This window comes from Gallinula chloropus, assembly GCF_964237585.1.
Source record: "Gallinula chloropus genome assembly, chromosome: 17".
Classification (NCBI taxonomy): domain Eukaryota; kingdom Metazoa; phylum Chordata; class Aves; order Gruiformes; family Rallidae; genus Gallinula; species Gallinula chloropus.
The window spans coordinates 13,877,557-13,904,433 of NC_140102.1; the positions used below are offsets into that span (position 1 = coordinate 13,877,557).

Sequence of the window (26,877 nt, forward strand, 5' to 3'; positions counted from 1 at the left end):
GTTCGGCAGTTATTTACCTTTCAAGCAATTAACATAATTACCATTATGCTAAGAAGTAATTTTGGGAAGTTCTGCTCCGAGCCCTTATGACTCCATCGGGACAGTTTTAGTCGGGACTTATCTTTTTGATGGAAGCCTAATTGCAGTTTTGGCTTTGTGTAAACAAACAGAGGCAGCTAATTGTTTAGGCAAATAGCAGATTAATTTAAATATGCATCCCTAATAAAACAAAAATGGTCCCCATTATGGTACTCATTCCCATGGCGAGGAATATAAATATTCAGTGGGAGTGCCATTAGACGGGGATCTTAAGGATTATCTGCATTATTTCACATGGCTAGCACTTTCCAGATACCAAATAATCTTTACAAAGGCAAACATAAATCAATTTAAACTCATTTAGATACCATTTCACTATGTGCAGTTTCATTACCACACTCTTGCTTCACCTCCTCTGGGACACGGGAGGAGTGTTTGCAGACTGGCATTGGTGCCCGTCCGCAGCTGTCTGTCAGAGCTTTCACGTCTCCTTTCGAAGGAATAGCTGCCATTAATCATTCCATCATTAATGGCCACGCTCGAGGAGAAGGAAGGCTTCTCCAGCCCTGCCTGTCACATCTGAAGATTGCTTCTCCGTTAATTCAGTGCAGAGGTGGCCCAGAAGTCTCCGGCTCCGTCTGGCCCTGCCGTTCTGTAATACGCTCCTGATTGCTCTTACTCAGATTATGGCTTTAATGTACCGTGCTTTTAAAGAGGGTAAGGGTGATCCGTGCCAGGGAGAGAGTGCAGCTGCACATGTATTGTCTTTGGAGTTGTAGTCCCGTGTTCTTTGGGATTTGCATTCTTCAGCTTCTTGAACTCTTGTGCGTTTGTTTTCTGTCTTTGCAGAGCTCAGGATTGGAGTTGCTGCTGGTTGTCAACTGTTAAGAATGGGTTTTAAATCCCTGGCCTGCTTGCTGTGTGCAGAGCTTCAGATTCTTTACCTTAAAGCTTCCCCATGTGCAACAGAACGACTTAAAACTGAGCGTGGGTTCTTCCTGACTGTTTTAGTGGGATTGAGGGTGAGTGTATAGAGTGAAAGCATAGGGGTCTGATCTTCTCCAGATGTGGAAAAGTGAGAGGATTCAAGCAGTCTTCCTCAAGGTAGACAATAATATTATCAAAATGGAAAAGCCCTAGGAATCCCCAAAAGCAATGAGACTTTAATGCCAGAGGCTGTAACTTTCGGAGTTCCCTCTGACTCCGGTACGTGGTGCTGGGCAGTGCCCTCGAGTTCTGGTTCCCTGCCCTACAGTCTCTTTTCTCTATAGTACCTTTTCCTTTACAGCACTTTTAAGATCACCTCTTCAAGTGACCTTTCAATTCTTGTTAAGTAGTGGGGTTATTCTTCTTTGGTTTTCTTTTTAATGCACAGGAACCATTAGTGTATGGAGCCTGATGGTCGGGCGGGAGCCAATCCATCGTTACCAGCACAACCAGAGGATACAGGCTTTAGGTCTGGGGTCGGAGGGGGCAGCGGTAGCAACGGCATCTGGCTTTGAGGTCAGAGTGGAAAGCCCTAACGACAGAGGATTCTGGCAAACTACAGAAACATTTGAAATCCAGAAATTGGTGAGTCTCCAGGCTGCTCAGCTTCATTCCAGGAGCTTCTGATCCACTAATTATTTTTGGTACAGTTAAGAGGGATCTTATAAAAATCTTGCAGGAGTGTTGCCTGAACTAGATAACAGCATCGTCAGCGAGAGGCTTTGCTTTTTTCAAAGCAGGTTAATGGACAAGCCTTTCATCGCTGAAGAGCAAGGGTGAAATGCTGGCTGAAGCTGCAAGTGTAAATGAATAGAAGTCCATATGGTGCAGGAGGTTGGCTGGTTGCAATTAGTATTTTTTTTTTGTCAACATCAAACTAAGTTGGCTCATTTTGTAAATCAGTTTTCTCACGTAGAATTGGAGCTAAAACTCAAGGTCTCATTCCAGATCAACGCTATCTGATTAATTCCGAGGCAGGATATTGCAGACGAGCTAATAGTATCACTTGTGAAGCTGTAGCTAGTTATGCAGCTTCTTTGGGGTTGCACCTTCTGTCACTGAAGTTTTAAGACTATTTTAATTAAAAATCAGAAGCCGTCCCGTTCTCTGAAGCTCCGTTAAGTCTCAGAGTATCAACGTTCTTTGAAAGGGGCAGGGAAGCGCGTAGGAATAGATTGAGTCTTGCAGCTTCTCTCCTGTTTGCTGATGGGGATGAAGTTGTGATTCAAACCACTCCTGATTAATTCCAGCTTTCAAAGCCAAGTCAGTCTTAGGGTACTTAGAATGTTTGGGGATTTAGTTTATTTTTAAGAGGTTTCCCAATAAAAATGTTAAAACGCCACCATTTTACTCCTGCTTCTTGCTGTGAATTGTCGGTTTGCCACCCATGAAAGACCAGACACACAGGACACCCCACTCTCTTCTAAGGGTAGGAATCGTCAGTGCTGTGAAGGGGTTTGAACCCTTCCCATGATGAGCCTTTTCAGTGATGTCTTAACATTGAAATGGGAAGAGCAGTGTCATTCTGAGCTTGTGACAGAAGACAGGGCAGCCGATTCTTGGGCTGTCCTAGAGCCGGGATGTCGTTTGTCCTGGTTTAGGGGCTATGTACGTGGTTTCAGGGTAGGCATCAGTGATTCCACGTTATCTGGGTGGATGTGCTGTGTTTTCTGGAGCCCTGACCTCTCATTCTGTTTGCTTTGTGTGCTTTAACATCACAGCTTTCTGTCTCTCACCTGAACAGGTCCATTGACTTGCTCCTATCTTGATGTGACATTTTGCTGTGTCCTGCTGTAATGTGTTCTGAGGTGTTTTTTAACAGGCTCATTCTAAAGACTGTAAAGGAGCTAAACTTGCAAAAGTTGAGAAATAAATCCAATACTTGATCTTTGTCTGAAACAAGTCAATAATTGGGATGATTCAAGACAGCCAATAGCCACTACAGGAGTCTGCTCACTTTAGTGGTGCCAGTAATGATCCAGAAGATTTTTTTGGCTGTAGTAAAAAGTCTGCTCTTTTTTCCTAGGTCAACTTCCTTAGTCTGGTTCCAGATGTTACGGGGCAACCAGTGACCGTAGCAGCTGCAGAAGACATTGTCTATCTCCTGAAAGCAGAAGATCCTGGCAAGATCCTGCATTCTGTCTATGGTCAGCCTGTCACATGCCTCGACGTGTCTGCTCATGAAGCAGCCTTTGGGGTCAGAACCTTCGGCTGGTTATTGAATGAGCCCAACCAGGTAGTTAACTATTTTTTTTTTAAAGGGTTTTTTTATATAGGGTGGTGAAGCCCTGGCACAGGATGTTCAGAGAGGTTGTGAAAGCCCCATCCCTGGAGGGATTTAAGGCCAGGTTGGATGTGTGGGCAACCTGGCCTAGTGAAGGTGTCTCTGACCAAGGCAGGGGTTTGGAACTAGATGCTCTTACCCAAAGCATCCTGTGATTCAGCGATTCTGTACCATCATAATTGACAAAGCAAAAAGAAGAGTTCATGCTCCTAAGCGTTTCCTTCCTGCTATTTTGACAGTGAAGAAATTCTTTTAACACAATAAACTGACACTTCTATTAATCTTGTTCTGTAAGGGATTATTATGCAGCTAACTGTACAGACTTGGCACTCTGCTCCTCGGTGAGTCGCTGCTTCTTCAGCTGTATGCTGTGTCTGTGTCCCTGTAGGGGGAACTCGTCTCAAAATAACTCACCCCAAATAATCTAAAAAATAATCAATAAAACAAGCCCTGCCCCAAAAAAACCCCGAAATCTCCCTTGACCCTGAGCAGCGTGTCAAGCCTTGTACATACATATGTGCAGCCCGAGGAGGCTGCCTGGGGTGTTTTGTACCCTTGATTGTCTGGACTGAGTTACTACAGTTTGGTGAGGGTGGTGTGACTGTGGTCCTAAAAGAAGCTAAATGATGATTGTAGGTTTGAAGCTCAGCAGAACACAGCCTGCTGATCTTATCAGCACACCTTGACAATGGCAGGGTAGATCGAAACCAGACTGGTTTTGTAACCCTGCTGAAGGCTCAGGGCTGAGGCATGCTTGTAATGCAGCTCTTCTCCAGCTTCTCTGCTTGCAGGAGGAGCTCTTTAGGGCTTGCAGGTCCATAGCAGGGGGGTTCTCAGAATCTTGCCCAAGACCCAGGTAACTGGTGGCAGCTGGCTGCTCCTGGTCTCAGCCATGCTTCAGGGCTGGGAGCAAGCTACAGAATAGACCTGTTCTGAGATGCCTCAAAGAGTCTCCGTCCCTTTCCTGCATCTTGCCTAACCTTTCCAGTCCCTAATTTCATTCCAGTTTTTGTGGTTATACTTCAGGCACGTGACAGGCTGTCAGGAAAGAGAGCTGGAGAGTGCTTCAGGCAGGTGGAGAAAGAAGCAGGAGGTGAGCACTCTGATGAAAGGAGCTGTGGTCCGTAGCATGAAGATACAGCATTTTCTTTGGCAGGCAAAGAGAACAGGAAAGCCCTGGGTAGGACTACCCCTGTGTTAGGAGAAAATGTGTCCAGCTGCATCTCATTTCCCCTTAAAATTCCCCGTTCACAGGGGAAATGCCGAGGCCACCATAAATACCTCTAGGGTTGAGAGATGCTGCGAGGCCATGCTGTCTTTATTAATTCCTTTGCTGCCCTAATCCAATTCTTTCTCCCAACAGAGGTGGGAGGTTAGAAGGTAAAATTGCCTCATTCAGGAGCATTACATCGATGATCACCTTTGTGCCTCGCAGGGGAACAGAGAAATCTCCTTAGGCCCCCGAGCATCACTCGGCAGAGCCGGACACGATTCCTAATTCAGTTCTGAAGTATTTGGCGTTGGCTGGCAGGTTGCATTAAGCAGCACATCAGCCTGCATCCTAATCAGGGAGATGGGAGCGAAGCCGTCCAGACGGCCGGGGTGTGTTTGACAAGGACGCTCGCTTGGCAGTGCCGCCCCAGCTGACATCACGCCGGAAATTAATTACTAATGTCTATTATGATAATTAGTCGCCTTGCGCAGACGTGAAGGGACTCTGCATTGGCTGATTACACCGGTCACAAGTTGACAATCTGTCTTGAGGAGAGCTTTCAGTCTTGGAAACGTAATGATGGAGGATTCCAGCCCCGATCGCTGCTGGCTGTGTCGCCGTAGCGGGGACGCTGTGTTTATTCTCAGTTTGGGGTTTCTTTGTTTTTCCTGAGGGGTATTTTTCTTCCTTAGCATAAGCTCTCAGTCCTCCTGCTACTGCCTGGTAACCTGCTTCCTGATGAAATATATTTAGGGAAACCATTTTTTTCCCTCTCTTTTTTTTTTTTTTTTAGTCACCATCTAGTTTTACCCAAATCTGACAGTGGAGTAGAGATCTGAGGCATAAATTTTGTGGGAACTTTTTTAATGTCAGAGAGGAGAAAAACATCATATCTGAAGCATAGACTGCAGCCTGCTGTTAGAGGACAGACATCCGTGCAGGAGAGAGGGAAGACAGAAACACATTGTAGGAAGTTCAACTTTCATTTTGTTAAGCATTAGACAACCCAAGTGTGATGCTGATTCTTCAAAGACCGCCTGTTTAGTGTTCCTGGAGGTCTTTGGTGTATGTTAAGCTAAGAGAAATTTCTTTAGTGAGAGTCATTCCAGTTGTATTAACTCAGTGTGGAGTGTACTATTTCTTTTAAATTCCAAATCCTTGGAATGCTGAGATCTGTGTTCCCATCTAGTCTTGTGCATGGGTAATCACACAGTCTGGATCATGAACCACAGAGAAGGCCCTAACCCCAGCTGTCCCCTTCAACCTGAGGTGGTGCTCGTGACATCCAGTAGACAAGCCTGAAAGGATGGTGTCTAGCAAATAATATATTACCCGGTGCCGTACAGCATGGACACCTGTCACCTCAGTGCTGCAGCAGCACCAAGATTCTTGGCATTCACATGTTTGAATTTTGGGTTTGAGTATTGGATCTAAGCAGATACTTTCTTACCTCTATGGACGTGCACAGATTTAAACTAGAGCCAGCTTTGGTCCCCTTCATGCCAGGATATAAACCTCTTCAAGAGGTACCACTGTGAATGTTGGGGTTAATATCTGAGTTCTGATGCAGTTATCTCACCGATGATAGGATCTGACCGAAGCTTTTCTCATAGTGGGGTTATCTGTAAGCTTCCCTGAATGGACTGTCTGCTCTCAAGTAAGTCTGGGCTCCTCCCATGGCTTCAGGTGAGCACTCTCCTGCATGTGGGTTATTTCTATGACATCTATAGGTGCTTTATTCTCTTGGGGGGGAGGGGGATGACACAAACACACACACACACACACAAAAACCCAAAACCCAAACCATCTTTCTCCTCTGCTTAAAATGGAACTGGAATTATTTCTTGGCAATAGGAGGTTATTGGACTCAGAGGATTTGGGTTTTTTTCTTTTCCTCCAAAGAAACTTTATGTGTTACGCAGGAGAATTTTATATTAAACTCGTGTGACAGTCCTGGCATTGGGAAGCACCATTCAGAGTGGCTTTGTGCACAGGCTCAAACCTCATTTCAGACCAGGTAGGTGGGGTCTGAAAGGAGGGTGGTGGTGGTGACTTTAGAGCCACCAACATAGGAACAGAAGTCTAGGTGTGTGGAGATGGGGTAGCTTGGGAGTTGTTTGTTCTGCTGTTGATTTTTCATCTGTTTTGAGCTGGCGATCGGCTTCTGCTTGATGAATGACATTCAACATCACCTGTCTGTTCACATCAGCCCTTGACATACTGCCTGGGTTTGCTCCTGTATTTAATGTTTCCAGAGTTCTTCAACCGCTTGCTAATGTTGAGTGTATCCAGTAGAATTAACCACTTGAAAGGGATGTTATGAGCTAATACTAACTGAAAAAACCAGCAAATTTTAAAATAATCCTTTAAATGGAATTTCATACTTTACAGGTCTCTTGAATGACGGTTTTAGGTCACAGTGGTTTTATATAGGCTGTTAGATCTCTCTTGCACCTTATTTTACCCAAAATCTTCCTCCTTGTGAACTGATAACCTTGCATTTTCTCTTCTGGTGTTGTAATGTCTCTATTTATCATGGAGTATTGAAGGCTTCAATTTTGTATCTTGGCTTTTCTCATTTGAAAGCTGTGCTCTTCATTTTTCTTGTGACCCTTGTAAACAGTCTAATACTCGATAAATTGATCTTTATAAACTCCTGTGCTCCTGCCACTGGAAGGGCAGGACTTTGGGCATATGGGATTGCCCAAGCGCTTCTCTTTGGGGAGCTGCAGGACTGTAGCAAATCTTTGAAGGTGAAAAATGCTTTAAATACATTTTTCTTTATAAACTCCTTGATGCCATGTCGGGGAGAGAGAGCTGTTTTGGAGGATCTGAACCATGTAACTTCTTGTAACTCAGGCACTGGAAGAAACAGAACCCAGCAGAGAAAGCAGAAGTTTTCCTTACCTAAATGCTTCACAATGTGTCCACTGACCCATTTCTTGCTAAAAATCTCCCTCTTGGTTCTTCTGTGTTTGTAAATGGCCAGAAGTAAATCTGCAAGCTAAAGATCCCTGAGGTTAGTGACATTCTGCTTGTAGTTTTCCTACTTACACATTAATGCAAGTGCCACGGAACTGGCACAGCTGCTTAGGTGAAGGTCTCAGGTGCTGAAAATACAACTGCTAGTGGGTGTGCAGTGAGTATCCAAGAGCATGAGCTATGAAACCAAGAGAATTCATTCCATTTTTAAGAGTTACCTGCCTTCCTTTTACCTGTCCTACCCTACTGTGTCAGGGAAGGTGCATTTCTGGACTAGCACTCTGTTTGTGGTGGTGGGATCATTTGGGGTTTTGTTTTTCTTTAGCGAGTGGGTGATGCAATGGGAAAACATAATATCCTCTCATCTCTGGGTACCTAAACTCTTACATCGATCTTCAGCCACAAGTCAAATGAGTCTGGTGACCTCATTCCAGGTCCTAGCAGACATCTGTCCACATCACAAACCCATCAGCGCTGGCAGAGTCCCCGAGGCTGGCAGCCCGCGCTCGGGCAGTGTCCAGTACTGGAACAGCAAAGGGCTGCAGGTGCGTTGGCAGGATGGTGGTGCCGGAGCTCGCGCCCTGCCTGCACAATGCTTGGCTCTGCCTCGTGCTGCCAGCTTGGAGTTTTACTTTTTGACTGACTGCACTCAAATGAAAACTTTTAACAGCAAAAAAACCCCCCTCAACCCAACCCAACAAACTGTGCTCCTCTGGAGCTTCACGTGCAACTTCTAGGGCAGGTGTAGGTGTTGGGAAGAGCGGGTGATGTGTGTGCTGGCTGCTTGTGCAGCTGGGTTTGCTGCAGGCTGCTTCAGCTCTGTCGTTGTTGCAGTTCTCTGCGTGGGTCTGTAAGCGTTGCTCCAGGCTGCTCGGTGCAGCTCAGCGCATGCGGAATACCAGCTCTTGCTTGCCAGCCTGAAGTCACCTTTAGGATGGTATGAAAGTCAATTTTCCACATGCTCGGAGAAGCGGTTGTGTTACCAGCTTTACACAATGACTTATATCTGGCAAGAACTTGCAAAATAGTCTCTCTGGCTGATTGTCAAAAATTACATCATATTGGAGTAAACGGCTTTTAAATCAAACATCCATTATTCATGTATATTAACTGCTTTTTTTTAATTATTTTTTTTAGTGCTGTTTTGTGTATGATTTACTCTTTTATTTTTTTTCTTGTGTTTTTTTTTTTTTTCTTTCTCTCTGATTGTCTGTCTGTCTCCCTCGGCTGCTCCTCTTAAATCTTAGCTCATCTTTAAATTTATGAAGCCAGAACACTTATCTCTGTATACAAGTATCAAGATGCTGACCTTGCATTTGTTAATACTCACATTTCTTTGTTGTTGTTGCAGTGTTACGTGCCATATTTACAGTAGGCAATTCAATACATTTGCACTGGGAAACTGTTCCCCAGAGGCTTGTAAACTTGGAAAAGATTATTTTGTATTTTTTTTTGCACATCCCTTTAGAAATAAAATTCAAACTCACAGCAGTGTGTGCCATATGCTGTACTTAATTTGATGACTTCTGCTGCAAGTGTGTATGAAATATCCTTATCACTTTAGTGGGCTCCCTCTGAATTGAATGGGTTTTACCAGAGGGAAAAAAACACAGAACCTTTTTGATTGATGGTGGACTTGAAATGTCACGACCCTTCCTTTTGCTGGTGATACTTGTGTGTATTCAGGCAAAGGGAGGGTTGTAGTTGGCAGAGGGATGGGTGGAAGGAAAGGGGCAGAAACATAACCTGAAAATAAATGAATAAATGCAAGTTCTGTGCCTGATCTTGCTGATTGCTCCTCTGCATCTCTGAGCCACACAGATTGTTTTGTTTGATCCCCTGTCTCTAAAATGAGAGCTGGAACCCTCTCTCCTAAACGGTTCTTTCTGAGAACGTCATCCTTGACTGTATCCCCTGTGTTAGTAAGGAAAAGGCTGTAGGCTTTGAGTGTGGCTTTACAGTAGACTTCTTGCTAGTATTTATGATGCCCCATTCAGTATTTCATCTAAATCAGCCTGAAATACACTGTACATACAGAGTGCTCTGCCCAATTCCGAAAGCCAGCTGGGTTTTTCCTAAACCATGCAACGTGGTAACTCCTGACTAGCAGCAGAAATGTGATTGCAGAGGGAAGGGAGGTTTTTCACAAAGCAGTTGTCTGCTGGCTTCCAGCCAGGACAGTGGGTTGAACACCCCTGCTCTTGTTGAAAGTACCACAGGCTCTTTGATAACAAGTGCTTGGGGATTTGTTGTTTTAATGTTCCATCCAAAAAGGACATCTCCAACAACGCAGGATCCCAAAACACCTGCTGGGGTATTGGACACGCATGGAAGACTTCCATCAACAGCGTTTCCTTCAGTTCCTTGGTTTTTCTTGGAAGTATCTCAACCAGAGTACATCGACCACGCTTGACCTCACTTAGCTGCAAGATGTAACAAAGCTCACAGCTCAGCTATTCTGGCTACAGAGACTTTAATTCTTTGTGAATTAATTTAGTCTTCTTCCTTGAGTTCTTGGACAGTATTTAAAGAGAGCTCCCTGTACCCACTGCTCTCTGGTTTCCTCAAGCCCTTTTCCTTTCTTCCTCTGCCTGGTCTCGTGAATTTGCCAGCTTCCCAGCGCATCTATCCCAGAACAGTGGCCACGGGTTGAGACTTGCCCAACTTGGGCAGTAAAGAGGGAAATTAGTCTAATGCACTGCCTTAACAAAGGGGAGAGTATGAGCATGAATAATTAATACCACTAGTCTGTGGCAATCGGATAAAATGAAGTCCCATTTGCTCAGCCTTATTAAAAGAGAGAGAGAGAGGGGGAGAGATGGTAAAGGTCGTTAAGGGACTTGTAACATGGAAAGAATCGCCTCTGAGATGGATAATGTGTTTTCTAATCTCTGTGGTCTTTAACTAAACATAATGGTAAAGGTACTCTGGCTATTTCTGGCCTGATGAATTATTAAGCATTCTGGGAGATTGCTTGGCCCTTGGCCAATAACTCAGACTTTTTCCTTTGAACAATGTTAATAGGTAACACTTTGTATTTCGTGCGTTAGGTCCTGATACATCTGCACGGAGTATTTAATGCTTTCCCTCCCTTGTGTCCCAGCAGCCCCACTGGGGTGAGGGATGCTCGTTAGTGTGTTATCCCAGGATACTTCATTTCACACCCAAATGCTCTTGGTTCTCTTACCTTCCGTTTGGTACCTATTAGGTCACTGGTCTTGGGTGTCCATTATAGGATTATAAATATCTTTAAAAGGGTAATCCCCTTGCAGTGTGCATTATAGGATTATAAACCTCCTAAAGATCCATGCTTTATCTGCCCTTTAACATGCAGGCCCTTATTTCAAGTCCCTATCGACCAGGTATTTTCGTTCTTTCTCCTTGGCCTTTGGAAAGAAAATCCTTGTTGCCTTGGGATATTGTAGGAGAGCTCATCAGAAGTGTTCTAGCAACTTCAGAATTGTCATCAGTATGCTTTTAAAAGCCCCAGCTTCAAGAAATTATTATTCAGACTTTAAAAAGCATTTGGAGTTCCTTTTGTCTCTTCACCTGCCTGTTTGCCAGGATATGGTTTGGAAACTTATTTGCAGATCGTAAAATCGCTCAAGGTAGAAGTTGAATTTAAAGATGGGTAAAGCCTGATCACCAGAAATCACAAGGGGAATCTTTCTTCCAGTGATGGGGCTAATTGGCTAGAAATACACATGTGCATTATAAAATTAAAAAAAAAACCCACCAAACCCCAATAAAATCAACCCAGCAGTCCTTTAAAATAATGGAGACTGCCAGGAGAAGAGAAGGAATGGGAGGGGACAGGAGAGCATGATAAAAGACTCTGTGCCTCTGAGCCTTTATTTTCTAACAGATTCTCCTAGGTGCAAACACTTCAAATCAGTGGCCATCTACAAGCCACAGGAGGAGAAATAAATCATTGTTTTGGCTGGTGCTGCCTACATATGAGGATTGCCCTGGGCCTAAAATTGAGACCATGAGCAGGAGAACATGTAACATTTGCTCCAAGTAAAACAGGGGGGTCTTTAAATGCTGTGTGGAAGCAGTTTTTCATCATAGCCTTCCATGGCCCTAACTGGATTTTCAAGTAGGTATCACATGTTTATGGGATAGATGGGAGCGATGGTCACTTAGATAAATTAATAGTTTATGGATGTTCTCTTTAAGTATTAGCCCCTGGGGGCTTTAGAGAAAGCAGAGTTTGGTCCTCTCCTCTCCGGAGAGTTACCATACAGCTGGGAAGGGCTGGTTCAGGGCCTCGGCTGGGAGCTGGAATACGCTGCTGCTGACCCCACAGTTTATTGTTCCTCACTTGCATCCAGCAGTTTATTGACTTTGTCTTTTGTTCAAAACTTTCCAAGGAGAAATTTAGTTGCCAGACACAAATATTAATTTCCTTTGTGCTGAAAACCCTGCAAAAGATCTTTCTGCCAGAATGTCATTAGCTCTGGTTTGGTGAGCGAGCTGTCAGAAGCCGTGCTGCAAGCAAGAGCCGCCTGAAAGTTGGTCTTCACCTTGAAGACTAACGTTCTCACAGGGTTTGTAGCAACTCTTTCATACCCATGGAAGTTTAAATTAATTGTATAGCAATTTCTGTGTCCTGAGCCTTGCTGCAAAGGTAGAGTCCCTGTTCTTTTCAGAGCCTGGGTGAAATTGCTGTGGGTTTTTGGGTCTTAAGGATGAAAAATTACATGCTGAAGGATCAGTATTTGAGGCAGGTACCTTCACAAAGACAAGGTGGGGAGAGGGAACTCTTGGGGAGATTGTTAATGTTATAAGCAACCGAGGAAGTCAGGTATGAATGTGTTGATTCTAACAGGGAGTCTGTAACACAGCCAGATAAAGCTGTGCCTACTCTTCAGTCAAGAGAAACGGCAGGTGGGGGAAACCTGCAAATTCTCTGCTTTTCCTTGCAGTGTTCCTAGAGACTTCTGATGCTTCACTTTTGTTGTCCAGAGGCATCCACTGTGAATTGATCCCCACCCCCTCCCCAGCCCCCCACTCTCTTAATTCGGCCTTCCGGATGCTCACTAACATCGCACGGGTAGGAAGCACGAGGCCAGGCAGCATCACCATCCCTGCTCTGGCAGATGTTGAAATACCCTGTACAGACAGTGTGACATTTATTAAGCCACATGTGGATATAATCAGAAAGGTAGAAGTTAATATTGATGTGACATTGACATCACCGTGCTGGCGTTGCCGTGGAAGCCATCAGGGTTTTTTTCCTGATGCTTTAACTGGCCACTCTTTCCATGGCCGTAGGTTTCTTCTCAATTAAATTTCATCACTGTGAAATTCAATAATGTTTATGAAGTTACATAAAAGCAGGTACTGCCCTGAGCTCCGCTGGGCTTTCACCAGTGTGTTTTTCTCTTCCTAAAAACACTTGCTCTCCTAAATTGAAAGGCCCAAACAAATAAACGTCCTCTGGCCTCTTAGGAAAGTCAGCGAGTGCGATTAAACTGGTGGCTGTACAGAGGAGAGGAGGGCAAACAGAGGGGAAAGAGCCTCCTACTTCTTGCCCAGTCTGGGGTTGAATGGGCTTGGAGATGTTGCTTAAAATCGGAGTTGTTTTAGTTGTTTCCCATCTGAACTGTGGTGTGAGATGTAAAACCTCCTTCGGCTGGTCCTGCCTCATGATCTGGGCGAAAGCTTCAGCAGGGCCCGTCAGCGCTGAGTCAGCTCAGCTTGGCAGTTCTTCCTCTGATTCAGTCTCTCTTGCACAGTCCGTCTGTCTAAACCTTCTAAACCCTGTTGCTGTTTACTGTCACTGCCCTGTCAATTCCTAAAACTGCTGAAGAAGCTTTGCTTTTCCAGGTAAGCCTCACATGGACCTGGAATAAATCTGTGTGGCTCACTCTGCTGCCCGAGAGCTATGCCCACCTGCTGCTGGCTGCCCAGAGCCTCATGACCCTGCTTCTTGATGGATTCTATTACAAAACTCTATTTTTGAGGCTGTGTCGTGTCCCTTCTTAATCAGGATGGATCTGTACTGGGACTGTGCATTAGAATGTTGAGAAACAAATCCTGCAGACGATCTCTGATGGCAGTACCTCTGTCTGCTTTATGCTGCAGCAAAGCGTAGTAGATGTGCTCGCGCTACATTTTTTGTTCTCTTTCTGCCAGGTTCTTCTTTACAACCTGGAAACGAGTCAGTGCCTAAGGAAGTTGGGCAACTCCATGGGTGACTTCACGTGTGTCAACCTCCGGAACAGTCCTCCAAACATGCTTGTTACAGGCAATAAAGACAGAAGGTAGGTACTACCGAGAGCGGTAACCCATCTCAAATTAGCTTACTTCCTGTCCTGCTGTCCTACATCTGGACCTGCTAGAATATGTTTCTCCTCTAATGTTTCAAATGCAGCCTGTGTGAACTTCAGGAACAAAATATTAGGTAATAGCTGGACGTGGCTGCCAGTGTGCTTTGTTTCGGAAAGCTCCATGGGAAGACTTTCTTTTGAAGCCATTTGGTGGACGCAGTTGGTGTACAGCCCAGCGAGACCACTTGGAATATCTTCCACTTCCCCACCACCACCCGCAAAATTAGTTTGGCATTTAAAAGCTCACTTTCTGATATTAAAAAAATAACCTAAGGGATGAATCATGTAGGATGAGATGGGTCTGCCTGCCAAATGATGTCAAGAGTGTATTTCAGAACACTGTGATGTCCCTCAGGTGACAAAAAAAAAAAAAAGAGACTTTCATATGAACAGATTCCAGCTTCTATTTAGCTGATTAGCAGCTTTCTCTTTAACTCCTTGGCTTGGGGAGTAGGATTTTCCCTGCACAATATCTGGTGCCAGGAACGGACGCGCTGGGAACAGTCAGTGCGAAAGGATTAAAGTGCTTAAAAAGACCCTTTGAGTCCAATTTTTAGGTTTTCTTTTTTTGGCTAGTTATTTTGTGGGGTCTGATCCAGTGCACCAAAGGAGATGTGGGATGGCGAGGAGCCAGTCCCTAATGGCTCCCTGTTCCTTCCCTCCTCCTTTCAGCGCTGGGCATCAGGCTGCAGGTGGTGGTCTGGTGTGGCGGTGGGTATCAGATTGTGAGGCGGATACTTCCCCCTGCCAAATCCCAGACCTCTGTCCCACCAGAGCAGCAGCTTGCAAAAATGATTATTTTGTCAAACAGGTTTTTTGCCTTCATGGTGAACAGGCAGCACGAGCAGACCTCATGCCTCTCCAGCAAGGAGGGTGAAGGGAATAGCTAAAGTTTGACACATGTAATTGAATCCTTGGGAATGGGGTTTTTTCCCCCTCTAAAAGCAGGTAATTGATTTTCCAAAGCACCCCAATAAAACCTCCTCCAATTTTCATCTCTTGCATGATGATGGGAGAGTAGATAAAGTTGATAACCCCTAAGTGAGATTGAAATTTACTCCCTTTATTACGAGGGTGATAATACGAGAGTCCTTTTGCCTCCAGAAAGCTTTCCAGTGTTACAGCTCGAGCGGGGACTCAGCTCAGGGGTTGGCCATCATGGAAATTGCAAGAAGGCAGGGATCGATAGCTCAGCAGTTAAGTTTGGCATCCAGGAGATGAGACTGTGAGTATCTCAGAGGTCAGCTCCACGTGTGGTGGTGTTTGAAGGGCGTTGGTAGGTGCTGGGCACCCAGGCACACACCCTTTAATGGAGCAAATGTGCTAAACAGGGACCTGGCCATGGGACTTGAAGCTGCTGGTGGACAGCGGGAAGCCCTGTTGCTTGAATGGAAAACAGAAATGTTACCCCTTCACTACTCTGGGGTGGCCTTTATTCTCAGCCACGATTGTAACACTTGTGGAATGGGTTTGGTAGGACCTATAAAGCCTCTTTCGGTCGGCAGACACTCATGAAGCAGTGCTGATTGGTTTGATTGCTTAGCTGTCCTTCGCACTGGTGAGAGATGGGGTTGCAGGGAGGGTGTGCTGAAGCACTGCACCACAGCACCCTTCCTCTGGGTGGGACCCGAGGCTGCCAACAGCTCTGGGAAAGCAAACACATGGCGAGCCCAGTGTGCGCTGTCGCTGGAAGGTGTGGATGGAAACACGTACCCTGTGCCCTCCGAGAGGCAGGGGAGCTCACTGCTGAGGTAGTCTGACAGGAGAGTCAGAGCCTGGTCACGAGAACACCTGCCTCGGGGCTGCCTTGGACTCGGAGGCGGCTGACGCGCTCCCGCTGAGCCCAGCTGTCGAGGCAGGGGATGGCAGCCACGCCAGGCCGGCCTGCGAGCAGCCCATTAGATTTGCAAAACGCTTTTCCTTCTTTGTGTTTAAAGCACATCTACCCAACTCCAGCGTGCCTCCCAATTCTTCCAAGGGTGTGCCAGAAGGGACACCTGCCTGCTGGAACCTGGGGCCTTTCCTAATGAAATAACCAGGGCACAATCAGATCTTCCTTTCCAACTGCGCTTACCGCACACAAGAAGCTTTGATTTGCCGTGCAGAACACGCGCGGGAAGGCAGGGAGAGCGCTGGGTGTGAACGCTTCCAAAAATACCCCATCCTTACCCAAAGCACAGCTCTGATACGGAGCCAAAGCTGCTCTCTGCTGGAGTTGGAGAAGGCAAGAAGTCCCTTTTCACCATCAGCAACTGCTGCGGCGGGGTTTTCCTAGGGGTGACTGCGGAGCCGCGCGGAGCGTGCTCCTCGCTCCCTTCCAGCGTGGTTTCTCTGTGTGTCAGATGGATGTCACTCTGCTGGAGTTCTGGACTGTTCTGTTGCCTTTTATTTCAGCTGCTGAAACGTGTTGTTTGTAGAAGCGTGTGATGCCGGCTCCGTTTGAGGAAGGAAAAGGAAAGGCTTGCAAACCCCATTAGGATCATAGCAGGGGTATGGAACAAAGTACAGTTAATGTGTTGGAACAAGCGTGGCTTGGCCTTTTCTGGAATTAATGTGTACCTGATGGCTTTGCTTTTGAAAGCTGTCAGCTGGGAGGAACTTTCTCTGGCTTCTTTTGAGATCTGGGATCAGTATTTCCCCTTTACTTTTGTTTTCACTCGCTGCATTTTTGAAAATTTGCTGATGTACTTTGCTTTATCTCTAAACCTTGGTACACAAGGATCCAAAAAGTCACACTCCCTGAGGTGTGTCCTGGGGTTAAAGCTTCACATCGTTAGCTTTAGGTGGTTCTGTGGACTTGTTGCAGTGGTTGAAGTCTGAGCTCTCTTTCCTTTGATACCTTTCTCTTCAGAATGTCTTGTCTGAGCAATCAGTAATTCCTGACAAAACAGCTGCACCTAAAAGCTGCCACAGTCACTGGTGGTGTTTTGGGAGTTTTTTCAGAAGAAATGAAGCTTGATGAGTGCTTGTGGGTGGCTCTGTTTCAGTACCAGTGAATAACACAAGCATATTAACCCATGACTCCCCTGGCTTGTCTCCTGGGTCACCACATGTTTAGTCTCTTCCTCAGTCTTTATAGTAATAGTTCTTTCCTCCATCCTCTTAATGAGAATATTGTTTAATATCTTCATCAATGACATAGGCAGTGGGATCAAATGCACCCACAGCAGTTATGCTGATGATACCAAGCTGAGCAGTGGGTTGAGACACCAGAGGGGCAGGATGTGCAGGTCCTTCTGGATGACAAACTGGAGAGGGAGGCCCATGCAAACCTCATGAAGTTCAAGCTCTCAGCACAGGAAGAACATGGACCTCTTGAAGCGGGTCTAGAGGAGGCCATGAGGATGATCTGAGGGCTGGAGCACCTCTCCTACAGAGACAGACTGAGAGAGTTGGGCTGGCTCAGCCTGGAGAGGAGAAGGCTGTGGAGAGACCTCCGAGCCCCTTCCAGTCCCTGAGAGGACCTACAGGAAAGCTGGGCAGGGCTGTTTGTAAGGGCCTGGAGTGATGGGATGAGGGACGATGGGTTTAAACTAGAGCAGGGCAGGGTTAGATGAGACCTTAGGAAGAAATTCTCCCCTCTGAGGGTGGTGAGACACTGGCACAGACTGCCCAGAGAGGTGGTGGGGGCCCCATCCCTCCAGGGGCCTCCTGGAGGAGGCAGGTATGTAAATTCATTTCAATAGTTAAACACTGGTTTGTACTGACAGCACAGGTAGTTCTGTACTGAAAGTGTGAGTGGGGATCCGTGTCCTGGGACTGATGGAAGACCATGAGCTGCTGCAGACATTCAAGCTCAGGCTTGATGGGGCTCTGAACAACCTCCTCTAGTTAAAGGTGTCCTTGCTTACTGCAGGGGTGGGATGAGATGGCCTTTAGAGGTCCCTTCCCACCCAACACATCCCATCAGTCTGTGAATGGTATTACCCCTAGGCTGTAGCAGACACGAGTCCGGTACCAAGGGGTGGGATGTGTTGTCAGTCTGCCCCACACCCAGTCCTTTCTGCCTCACAGCATTGCTGACAGGTTGGGAGGTGCAGGTAGAAAACCTTTCTCCAAATTTCACTTAAGGTTCCTATCACCTAGGACTTAGAGAGGTCCTGCATGGTGCCAGAAAAATCTTTCCTCATAGCCATCAGCATGGAAACAGTGGTGAAGAACTGTCAGCTGAGCTGCAGTTCTGGCACTGTAGCAGCCATAGAGCCACTGCCACCCTTGGAAAGCAGCATAGCTGTCCTAGGTGTATTGTCATAACCTCTGAAGTCCTTCTGCTCTGGGGACCCACAGACTGATGATCCACAGCTACTCTTGTCTCTGTTCTTCACTCCCTTTCCTTCAGGGTCAGGGTGTTCGACCTCCGCAGAAGCGAATCCGTGTGCTCCCTCTATGCCCACCAGTTGGGAGTGTCTGCAGTCCAGATGGATGACTGGAAGATCGTCAGTGGAGGAGAAGAGGGCTTGGTCTGTGTGTGGGACCAGCGGATGGGCACCAAACTCTGGGAAATGCACGCCAGGTAATTTTGTCTTCGTGGGATCCCTTTGTGAGGGTGTGTGCTGGATCTGGAGTGTGGGGATGGGGTGGTCCAGGACCAAAATGATAACATGCCCCTGTCTAAAGCTTCTGAGAGCTCTTCTAGCTTTCATGTGACTTGGGAACAGATTCTCTCCCCACCTGGAGCCTTATGCACCTTTCTGTGTGTGCTCATTGGCAGTTGGCTTTTTGCTCCTTACCTACCAGGAATGCTTTGTGTGGTGTAAGGGAGCATGGAAGCTGTTTCCTCTGCATCTTCAGTGAAGTTCAGTTGGTGTCTTCTCCCTACCCTGTCCCCAATCAGCGGTTACTTTATTGAACCTCAGATTCAAAGTGCCAGGCTCCTGGCTGTTGTCACCAGGGTGGCTGGTTCCACTGTGGCTGCCCACTCCATCCTCACACAGTACCCGTGTTTCCATCCACCTGGCTCACACGCTCCCTCAGCGGTAACGATCAAAGCCAGGCCTGTATTTAAACTCATGTAAATAGTCAAACACTGGTTGGTACTGACAGCACAGGTAGTCTGGTACTGAAAGTGTGAGCAGGGATCTGTGTCCCAGGGCTGACAGAAGACCCTGAGCTCCTACAGCCGAGCTATGGTTTCCTGAGCACGGTGTGGTTAGTTTTACATGAGGACTCAAGGGCTGAGCCCCTCCTGGGTCTGAGCGATTCCCTCCCACCGTGAGCAGATAAAGCCCAACCCCTTTATTTATTTCCTTTTTAAATGCATCTCCCCTGAAGAAAGAGCTGGATGTCAGAGGAGTTCAGGTTGGAGTTGTTGTTGATTAATAGCAGGTATCTCCTCCTTGCCTGACCCTGTGAGTTACAAAGCCCGCGGTGATGCGGCCGATGCATTAAGGACACTATTGCATTGATCGTCTCCTAAGGAGCAGGGCAGGAGGGCAGGCAGCACGGATCCCAGCGCTGGGCAGGTGCTGAAGTGAAACCATTCGATTAAACACTTAAAATACTGTTTAATCCATATAGGAATCAGAAGGGATCACTTCAATCAGAAAGGCCTTCATAGCTAAGAAGGGATGTGTGTGTGGGGAGGTGTTACCCACAGAAAGCAAGGGCAGAAGCTAAGGAAGATGGCAGGAGACACGGTAGGGTCCTGGGCACAGAATCAGAGAATCCCCAGATTGGAAAAGACCTTTGAGATAATCAAGTCCAACTCATACCTGTCCTCTACTAACCCATGTCCCTGAGCACCTCATCTGCCCGTCTTTTAAATCCATCCAGGGTCGGTGACTCAGCCCCTCCCTGGGCAGCCTGTGCCAGTATCCAATGACCCTTTCAGGGAAGAACTTTTTCCTGATGTCTGACCTGACCCTGCCCTGGCACAGCTTGAGCCCATCCCTATTTGTCCCATCACATGTCGCTTGGGTTCAGAGACCACCCCCTGCCTCTCCACACCCTCCTGCCAGGTAGCTGTAGGCAGTGAAGATGAGCCACCTTCATCTGAGTAAATGAGAAGTTACTTGTACAGGGTTCAGGGCTGGTTTATTTACCAGCGAGAGGAAAGGGGCTGAAGACCAGACCCCCGAGTTGTGTCCCATCGACCGTCTAAACCAGCCGTCGCTTGGGGTGTGGGGGCCCTGGGGCTCTTCCCAGGGGCGTGCTGCTGCGGTCCTCACGCAGTGAGTGAGCGGGCAGCCTGCGTGCTGCACTGCCGAGGCGCCCGAGCGTTTTCTGGCCTCCACGTGTGTTCTGGGAAGAGCCCACTAGATGGGGATAAAAGCTGCCTTTATCGCTCGGGGCGGAGGAGGAGAGCCAAAGGTGAGGTTCCCAGCCGCTTCCCATGGATCCTAGCTTGATCCGGAGCGATTCCTTCCCCGCCCTTGGATGGGAAGAGCCTGATGCAGGTGGCATCTCACCCACCGCTGCGGGGTTGTTTTCCAGGCACCCGGTCCGCCACGTGTGGTTTAACTCCCACAGCCTCATCACCGCCAACGTCCCCGATGAGAGGAGTCCCCGCGGCGCCAGCATCATGGACGACGACCTCGCCGCGCACCGCAAGTGAGTAGCCAGCTCTGGAGAGGAGCAGTTTGAATCAGAATCACAAGGCTGGGTAAGACCTTTGAAGATCATCAAGTCCAACCATTCCCATCCTAAGCTAAACCAGATCCCTAAATACCTCATCTACCCTTTTTTTTGAACATATCCAGTGTCAGTGACTCAGCCCCTCCCTGGGCAGCCTGTGCCAGGCCACAACAACTCTTTCAGTAACAAATTATTTTCTAATGTTCAATCTAAACCTGCCCTGGTGCAGCTTGAGGCCTTTTCCCCTTGTCCCATCTTCTGTCCCCTGGCTGAGGAGACCATTGCCCACCTCTCTACAACCTCCCTTCAGGTAGTTGTAGGTGGCACAGTTGAAGATCCATATTTTAAATTGGCACGTTAAGCACCTGAGTCATGCCCCAGACCAGTAGTAGAGAAGGTGTAGCGTTGAAGAAATACAATTTTTAAAAGCTTAAAGCTAAGGCTTTCAGAACCAGGATGAATTGGCTCTTTCTTTACTTCAGAGCATAAAAAAAATGTATTTCTCTTTCAGTAGGGGAGTGTGGAGGCCACTGAGGCCAGATGGGGCATGCAGCCCTCTCCTTGCTCTAAGCAGTAGTAATGATACCTCCTCCTAAAGGAAAGCTGCTGGTATTTAAACTCCAGGTGTTGGTATTTGCATCTCAGGTGGCAGGTAGCACATCTGAACTGCCAGATTGCAGCCACTCCCCTTCCCTGCCTGCCACAGTGAGCAGTGCTTCAGCAGATCCCAATGCCAAAGCCAATGACTCGCCCTTGGTGTTTCCAGGCTTGGGGGGCTGGAAGGAGGCAGGGGGCAGTTCTGCCTCTTCAGGCTGCACAGACAGCAGGGGGTTTGCATTCTGTACCTGTACAGCAATCGGTACCTTTGCTCGTTTCCCCACGGTACTTAATTAAGGTGTGTGATAAAATGGCCTGTCCTGGTTGTGTCTGGTACAGGCATCAAGGAATCATTCATGCCTACGAGTTCTCAGCAGACCAGCTGCCTGTGGAGAGCGTCCTCCCCATCTGCCGCTCCTCCTACGACGAAGTGACTGGTTACAACTACAACATCGGCCTCGCCGTGCCCTACGACAGCATTTAGGTAGCACCTCCCTTGGCTTCCCTGTGCAGCCTCTGCCAGGTCTGTGGGCAGAGGCAAGAGGGATGCTCCACGTGGGACAGACAGGCGCTGGACAGACGGCGTTGGCTGCAGGCACGTGGAATGGGCTGAGCATTTGCTGAAAATCTGGGGATATGAACCAGAGGAGGGAGTACAGCTGCCCTTGAGTACAGCCATGGGACGTGTCACTGTGCAGATGTTCAAAGATCTGCTGTGGTGGAGCAGAGAGAGTGAAGGGGGTCGGTAGCTTCAGTGTAAACAGAAGTGTTCCTTCCTGCTGCTTGTGGGAAAAATGCTGCTGATCCCAGCTTGGCAGAGGTCATGGTCGGGAATGGGAGCCCCAAGCAGCAACCTGCTGAAGTAGTGGGAGGCTGGGAGCACGCAGAGGAGGCTGGGCCTGTCCAGAGAGGGGAGAAGAAACCACCAAGGACATGGAAAAAGCATCTTGCTGGGCCACGTGTTTGAAATGTCTTTCCTTGTCATGAGCTGCTCTCCTTTTCCTGGGAGCGCGTGGGAATGTGTCCAGGGACAGGACCAGGCACAGAAGGGTGCAGTGCTTGGGAGGGGAGCGTGGTGGAGAGAGGGAGTGGAATGTTGTCCTTGGCTGGGCTGGAAGCTGGGTAGCTCAGCAGACCACGTGCATCAAAATGATTTTAAAATAAATTATTTTTTTAAGTCTCTGAGATTCTGTACAGAATGGGTCTCCAGTCTGGGGAGGGGGGAAGGGGGGGGCTTTGTTCCCAAGTCTTTTAGGATAAAAAGCCCCACGCACTGGAACACGAGGCCATCACAGCTCAGGTTAGTTGTCAGGGATGTTATTTGCTGGCTGTGCCCCTCCCCAGCACCTGGAGCTTCTTCCCAGGGGCTGGGACTCAGGGTTCCCCAAAGCACTGTCACAGAACCCCAGACCGCTTTGGGTGAGCAGGAACCTCAGAGCCCCCAGTGCCCCCTCCCCCCACCACAGGCAGGGACACCCCCCTAGGGTGCCCCAAGCCCCATCCAACCTGGCCTTGAACCCTGCCAGGGATTGCGGGGCAGCCCCAGCTCCTCTGGGCACCCAGTGCCAGGGCCTTCCCCCTCCCTGGGAAGGATTTCTGCCTCCCAGCCCCTCTCCAGCTGCCCTCCTGCAGCTGAAGGCCATTCCCCTGGCCCTCTCTGCCCTTGGCACCAGCCCCTCTCCAGCTCTCCTGGAGCCCCTCAAGGGATGGGAAGGGGCTCCGAGGTCTCTCTCCTGCAACCTTCTCTTCTCCAGGCACTAATGCTGTGGAGAAGCATCCAGGCTGAAGGGTGCCATATGGTACCTCTGGTGAAAATGAGGAGCAAGACTCAACCCCCAGCTGCACTGATAGAACCAGTTTGGTAAGAAGAGCTGAAGCCCTGCACTGATGTTGTACTGGTGTAAAACTCAGGGTTGTGATTTACCCCTTAAACTCTGTGGCACAAGCCAAAGCCGTGTAAGTCGAGTTTAAACTGAGGTTTAAGTCTTAACCTAACGCCTTTTTGCTGCCTGGCTGGGGTTGGTTTGGAAGTGCAGTGCTGGGGAGGGGCACAGGGTGCACCCAAACCCACAGGAGAGGGGCTGGCTGAGGGCATGGAGCAGTCCAAGGGCTGGAGCATCCCTGCTGCAGCTGCCCCTGGGTCTCTCCTCAGCCCAACCTCTCTGTGGGTCTCTCCAGTCTGGACCAGTGGCTGGGGCAGCGCCCGGAGAGCTTCGCGCTGCCCTTCGCCCGCCCGCAGCGAGGTGTCTGCTGTGGCTCTGCCTGGGCTCTGCCCTGGGGAGGTTCTTCCCAACCCCCAGCCCAGCTTCCACCTCGTGTTTGGGTTTTAGCAGTTGGCTTCTCCCTCCTGATGGACTGATGCAGGAAGCATGAGGGGAAAGGCGTTCTGCCTGACAATACATGTTGGTTTCCGTGAAGCTTTGGCCTCCTGTCTTTGTTCTCCCTCTGCCCTTCCGAGGAGGCAGCTCCCGCCCCATCCCTGGAAGTGCAAGGAGGGTCACAGAGAAGTAGTTTGGACAAGAGCTGAGCTGCAACCTTGAAAATGATCATTTTTGTAGCAGAAACAATTCTGGGGGGTTGCTCCAACCCTGTCCGTTCTGATGCAGCTGAGCAGAGAGAGCTTTTGCTGTCATTGTTCCCTTCCCTTGCCTGTTGTGACCTTCTGCCACCCTCACCACCTCCTTGGCTGGTTCTGCCTTTGCTTCCCCTTATCTCACCCCATTATCTCGGGGCAGCTTTGTTCTTTCTTCAGCTCCCAGCTGCAACAAGCAGATAAGATGCTCTGGTGCCCTTTTCCTGGGGGCCACCTCCACACTTCCCCCCTCCTCCTGCAGCAAGGCTGCCTCCGACCTGCTCCCATCCCAGCAGTCACTGAGCAGCAGCACAGAGCTGCAGCCTTTGCAGAGACCTACAAGCCATCGATTCATTGGGGGCCATGGTCAACCCATCCCAATACTGGAAGGTTTCCAATAGATAAAGAAAGTCTCTGTCCCTGCAGCCACCACTTTGCTGGCTCAAGGTCTGGATGCAGCTTCTCAGCATGGGGCAGGGAGTAGGGGGGCCTTTTGGGTTGGTTTCCCTATCACTGGAAGTCATTCAGGAAGGTTGTACCACAGCAGAAGAGTGTGTATGTGTTTAACTTGCATTCATAATGCAAATGAGGGCACTCAGGCTGTTGGAGAACATCCACGTGGGGAGCTGAGTCCCTGTCTCTGGAAGGGGATGTTGTCCTACTGCTGGGCTCGAGTGGGTGCTGGAGTGTCGCAGGCGCACTGGGGGCTGTTTGCATCTTGCCTGGGCTTGGCTGGTATTTAAATGGAGCATCTTCCATGAGAACTTCAGGAGTCACATCACCACCCTGTCGTCACCAGCGACAGATGCCACCATTGGGCTCTCCATCCAGGCACTGCCTGGGGCGTGTGGGTGCTACTGGGGGCAAAGGCGGCCTCGTTTCGCAGCACGTCCCCGCCGTCTGCCCCAGGCACAGGGGTGGCTCCCTCACTGAGGGGACATCTCTGGGGTTGGAGCTGAGGACCAGCCTCAGGGCTGGCTGGGCAGAGGTCTGGCTGCCAGGGAAGGCTGGTGCTGGGTGAGAGCTGCGTGTGAGGAGCCTCGGAAGGCACGGCAGGAGGAAGTGGTTTGGGGTGAAGAGCCTCGAGAAGAACATCAAGTTTCTGTTGTTGGTGCCACCCTTAGCCAGGAAAAAAGGGGTCTCTGGTCTCTGTGAGGAGGATCCCTGGTCTTAACTTTCTCCCCTGCTGTTCTCCAAAGAGAATACATGATCAAAGGGGAGGCTGTCGCTGTACCACAGCTCCCAGGAGCTCTGACTTCAGTGGAAACCGAAACAGAATGCTGGGAAGGATGTGACAGGACACACTGGGTGCTGTGCTGGAAAACTCCCAGCTGCCCCTCCCCATACTCGGGGTCCAAGCCACTGCCTGAGGCCCCTGCTGCTGAGCCTTCTTCCTCAGCGTCGCACCCCTGACCACCTCAGCAGCAGGGGGAGAGTGATTCCAGCACACTGTGATCTCCCAACCCTCTGGATGCTGAGGGGTGATGGGAGAGGGAGCAGTAGCTGCTCTTTGTGCAGGGGGGCTATGGGGGCCTGACCCCCACCATCCTTCCTGCAGCTCAGCTCCACAGCACAGCACCTTCCCCTCCCATCCCACGGCCTTTCTGCTCTCTCTGCCTTTGCTTTTGGGGCCCTGTCTGGAGGGGAAGGTTCCTCCTCAGCCCCAGCTGCTGGTCAGAGAGCAGGGGTGGCATGTGCCACAGGCCACCGTGCTGCAGAACATGCTGCTTTCTATGGCATCTGGCTGCTCCTGATCCTCACACCTTTGGCTGCATTTTGGCCAGTGCTGGTGCCTTCCCAGCCTCAGAGGAGGCCCCTGCTCAGACTGGGCCCTGCTGCTGAAGGGGCAGGTGAGGCAGCAGTGGTTGGACACCATGTAAGACCCAATGGATGGCACAGGAGAAACTAGTGGGGAAAAAAACTCCTCTTCCAGATCAGGGTTTCTGCTGTTGGTGGGCTTCTGGCCAGAAGTGCAGACCTTCAGCCTCTGATAGAATCATGGGATGTGTTGGGTTGGAAGGGACCTAAAGGCCATCCAGTCCCACCCTGCAGTGAGCAGGGACACCTTTAACTAGAGCTCAGTGAGCCCCATCAAGCCTGACCCTGAATGTCTCCAGGGATGGGACCTCTCTGGGGAAGCCTGTGCCAGTGTCTCACCATCCTCAGAGGGAAGAATTTCTTCCTAATATCCAACCTAAACCTCCCCTTTTCCAGTTTAAACCCATCCCCCCTCATCCTGTCACTCCCTGCCCTCGGGAACAGTTCTTGCACAGCTTCCTACAGGCACCTTTTGGGGACTGGAAGGCCTTTATAAGGTCTCCCCGCAGCCTTCTCTCCAGGCTGAACCAGCCCAACTCTCTCAGCCTGTCTTCACAGGAGAGCTGCTCCAGCCCTTGGATCAGTTTTGTGGCCTCCTCTGGATGTGCTCCAACAGGTCCATGTCCTTCTGGTGCTGAGGGCTCCAGAGCTGGACACAGCACTGCAGGTGAGGTCTGTCCAGAGCAGAGCAGAGGGGCAGAATCCCCTCTGTGCACCTGCTGGCCACACTCCTTGGGATGCAGCCCAGGGTGGGGTTGGCCTTCTGGGCTGCAGATGCACGTTGGTGGCTCATGTCCAGATGCATCTGAACGTATCTTCATGGGAGGGGGCTGCTGGCTCCACTGGTGAGGGGGTTCCTGTGCCCTCTCTGCAGCAGTGGGTGCTGCTCAGAGGAAGGGGAAGCTCCTCTGAAGTCACAAAAAGCCACTTCAATGTCCCAGTTGCCCCCAGCCCCCAGCACTGGGCCTGCAGTGGGCTCTGTGCCACCACCCCGGTCTCGGCAGCTCAGCAGCTCCCAGTAAAGGAGCCATTGTCCTTACTGGGTGCTCTGGGCTCTGCAGGATTTTGCCTGCACAGGGACACAAATGTTCCCCTGCCATGTTTCCCGTGCTTTGCAGCATCTTTATCCCCCATCCCACTGGGTTTCACTGTGTGGGATGTCTGCACCACGCTCTGTGCTGGCCAGGGGAGTGATGCTCCTGCCCAGCTGGAGCGGTGCTGCCTGTGGCCTTGGGGGCCTCTCTCACCAGCCCTTATCTCCCACTGTCCCTTCCTGTTCTGCTCTCCCTTTCATCTGCTCCTGCTCCTGTCCCTTCCACTCCTGCCTTGAGCCCAATCCCTTGATTCCAGCAGCTGGTGCTGCAGCCCTGAGGCCTCTGCTCCCACGCTTTCCTCACTGCCCAAAGAAATAGCTGGGGGGGGCAGGGAACAGCTAATTAGCTCAAGGGGTAATAATTACCCTCTTATCGACAGCCTT

General features: G+C 49.2%; 1 protein-coding gene across 1 annotated transcript in view; it reads left to right on the plus strand.

Moving 5' to 3' along the window:
* Positions 1-22,192, plus strand: part of FBXW8 (F-box and WD repeat domain containing 8) — a gene marked incomplete at its 5' end in the record, with an annotated part of 53,581 nt that extends 31,389 nt beyond the window's left edge. Inside the window, 6 exons of the mRNA XM_084271908.1 lie at positions 1,415-1,611; positions 3,053-3,262; positions 13,647-13,774; positions 18,180-18,353; positions 20,273-20,389; positions 21,350-22,192. Coding sequence (XP_084128034.1) covers positions 1,415-1,611; positions 3,053-3,262; positions 13,647-13,774; positions 18,180-18,353; positions 20,273-20,389; positions 21,350-21,494 — 971 coding nt within the window. The 3' untranslated portion in view covers positions 21,495-22,192. The remainder of the gene's footprint in view (positions 1-1,414; positions 1,612-3,052; positions 3,263-13,646; positions 13,775-18,179; positions 18,354-20,272; positions 20,390-21,349) is intronic.
* Between the last annotated feature and the right edge of the window lie 4,685 nt (positions 22,193-26,877).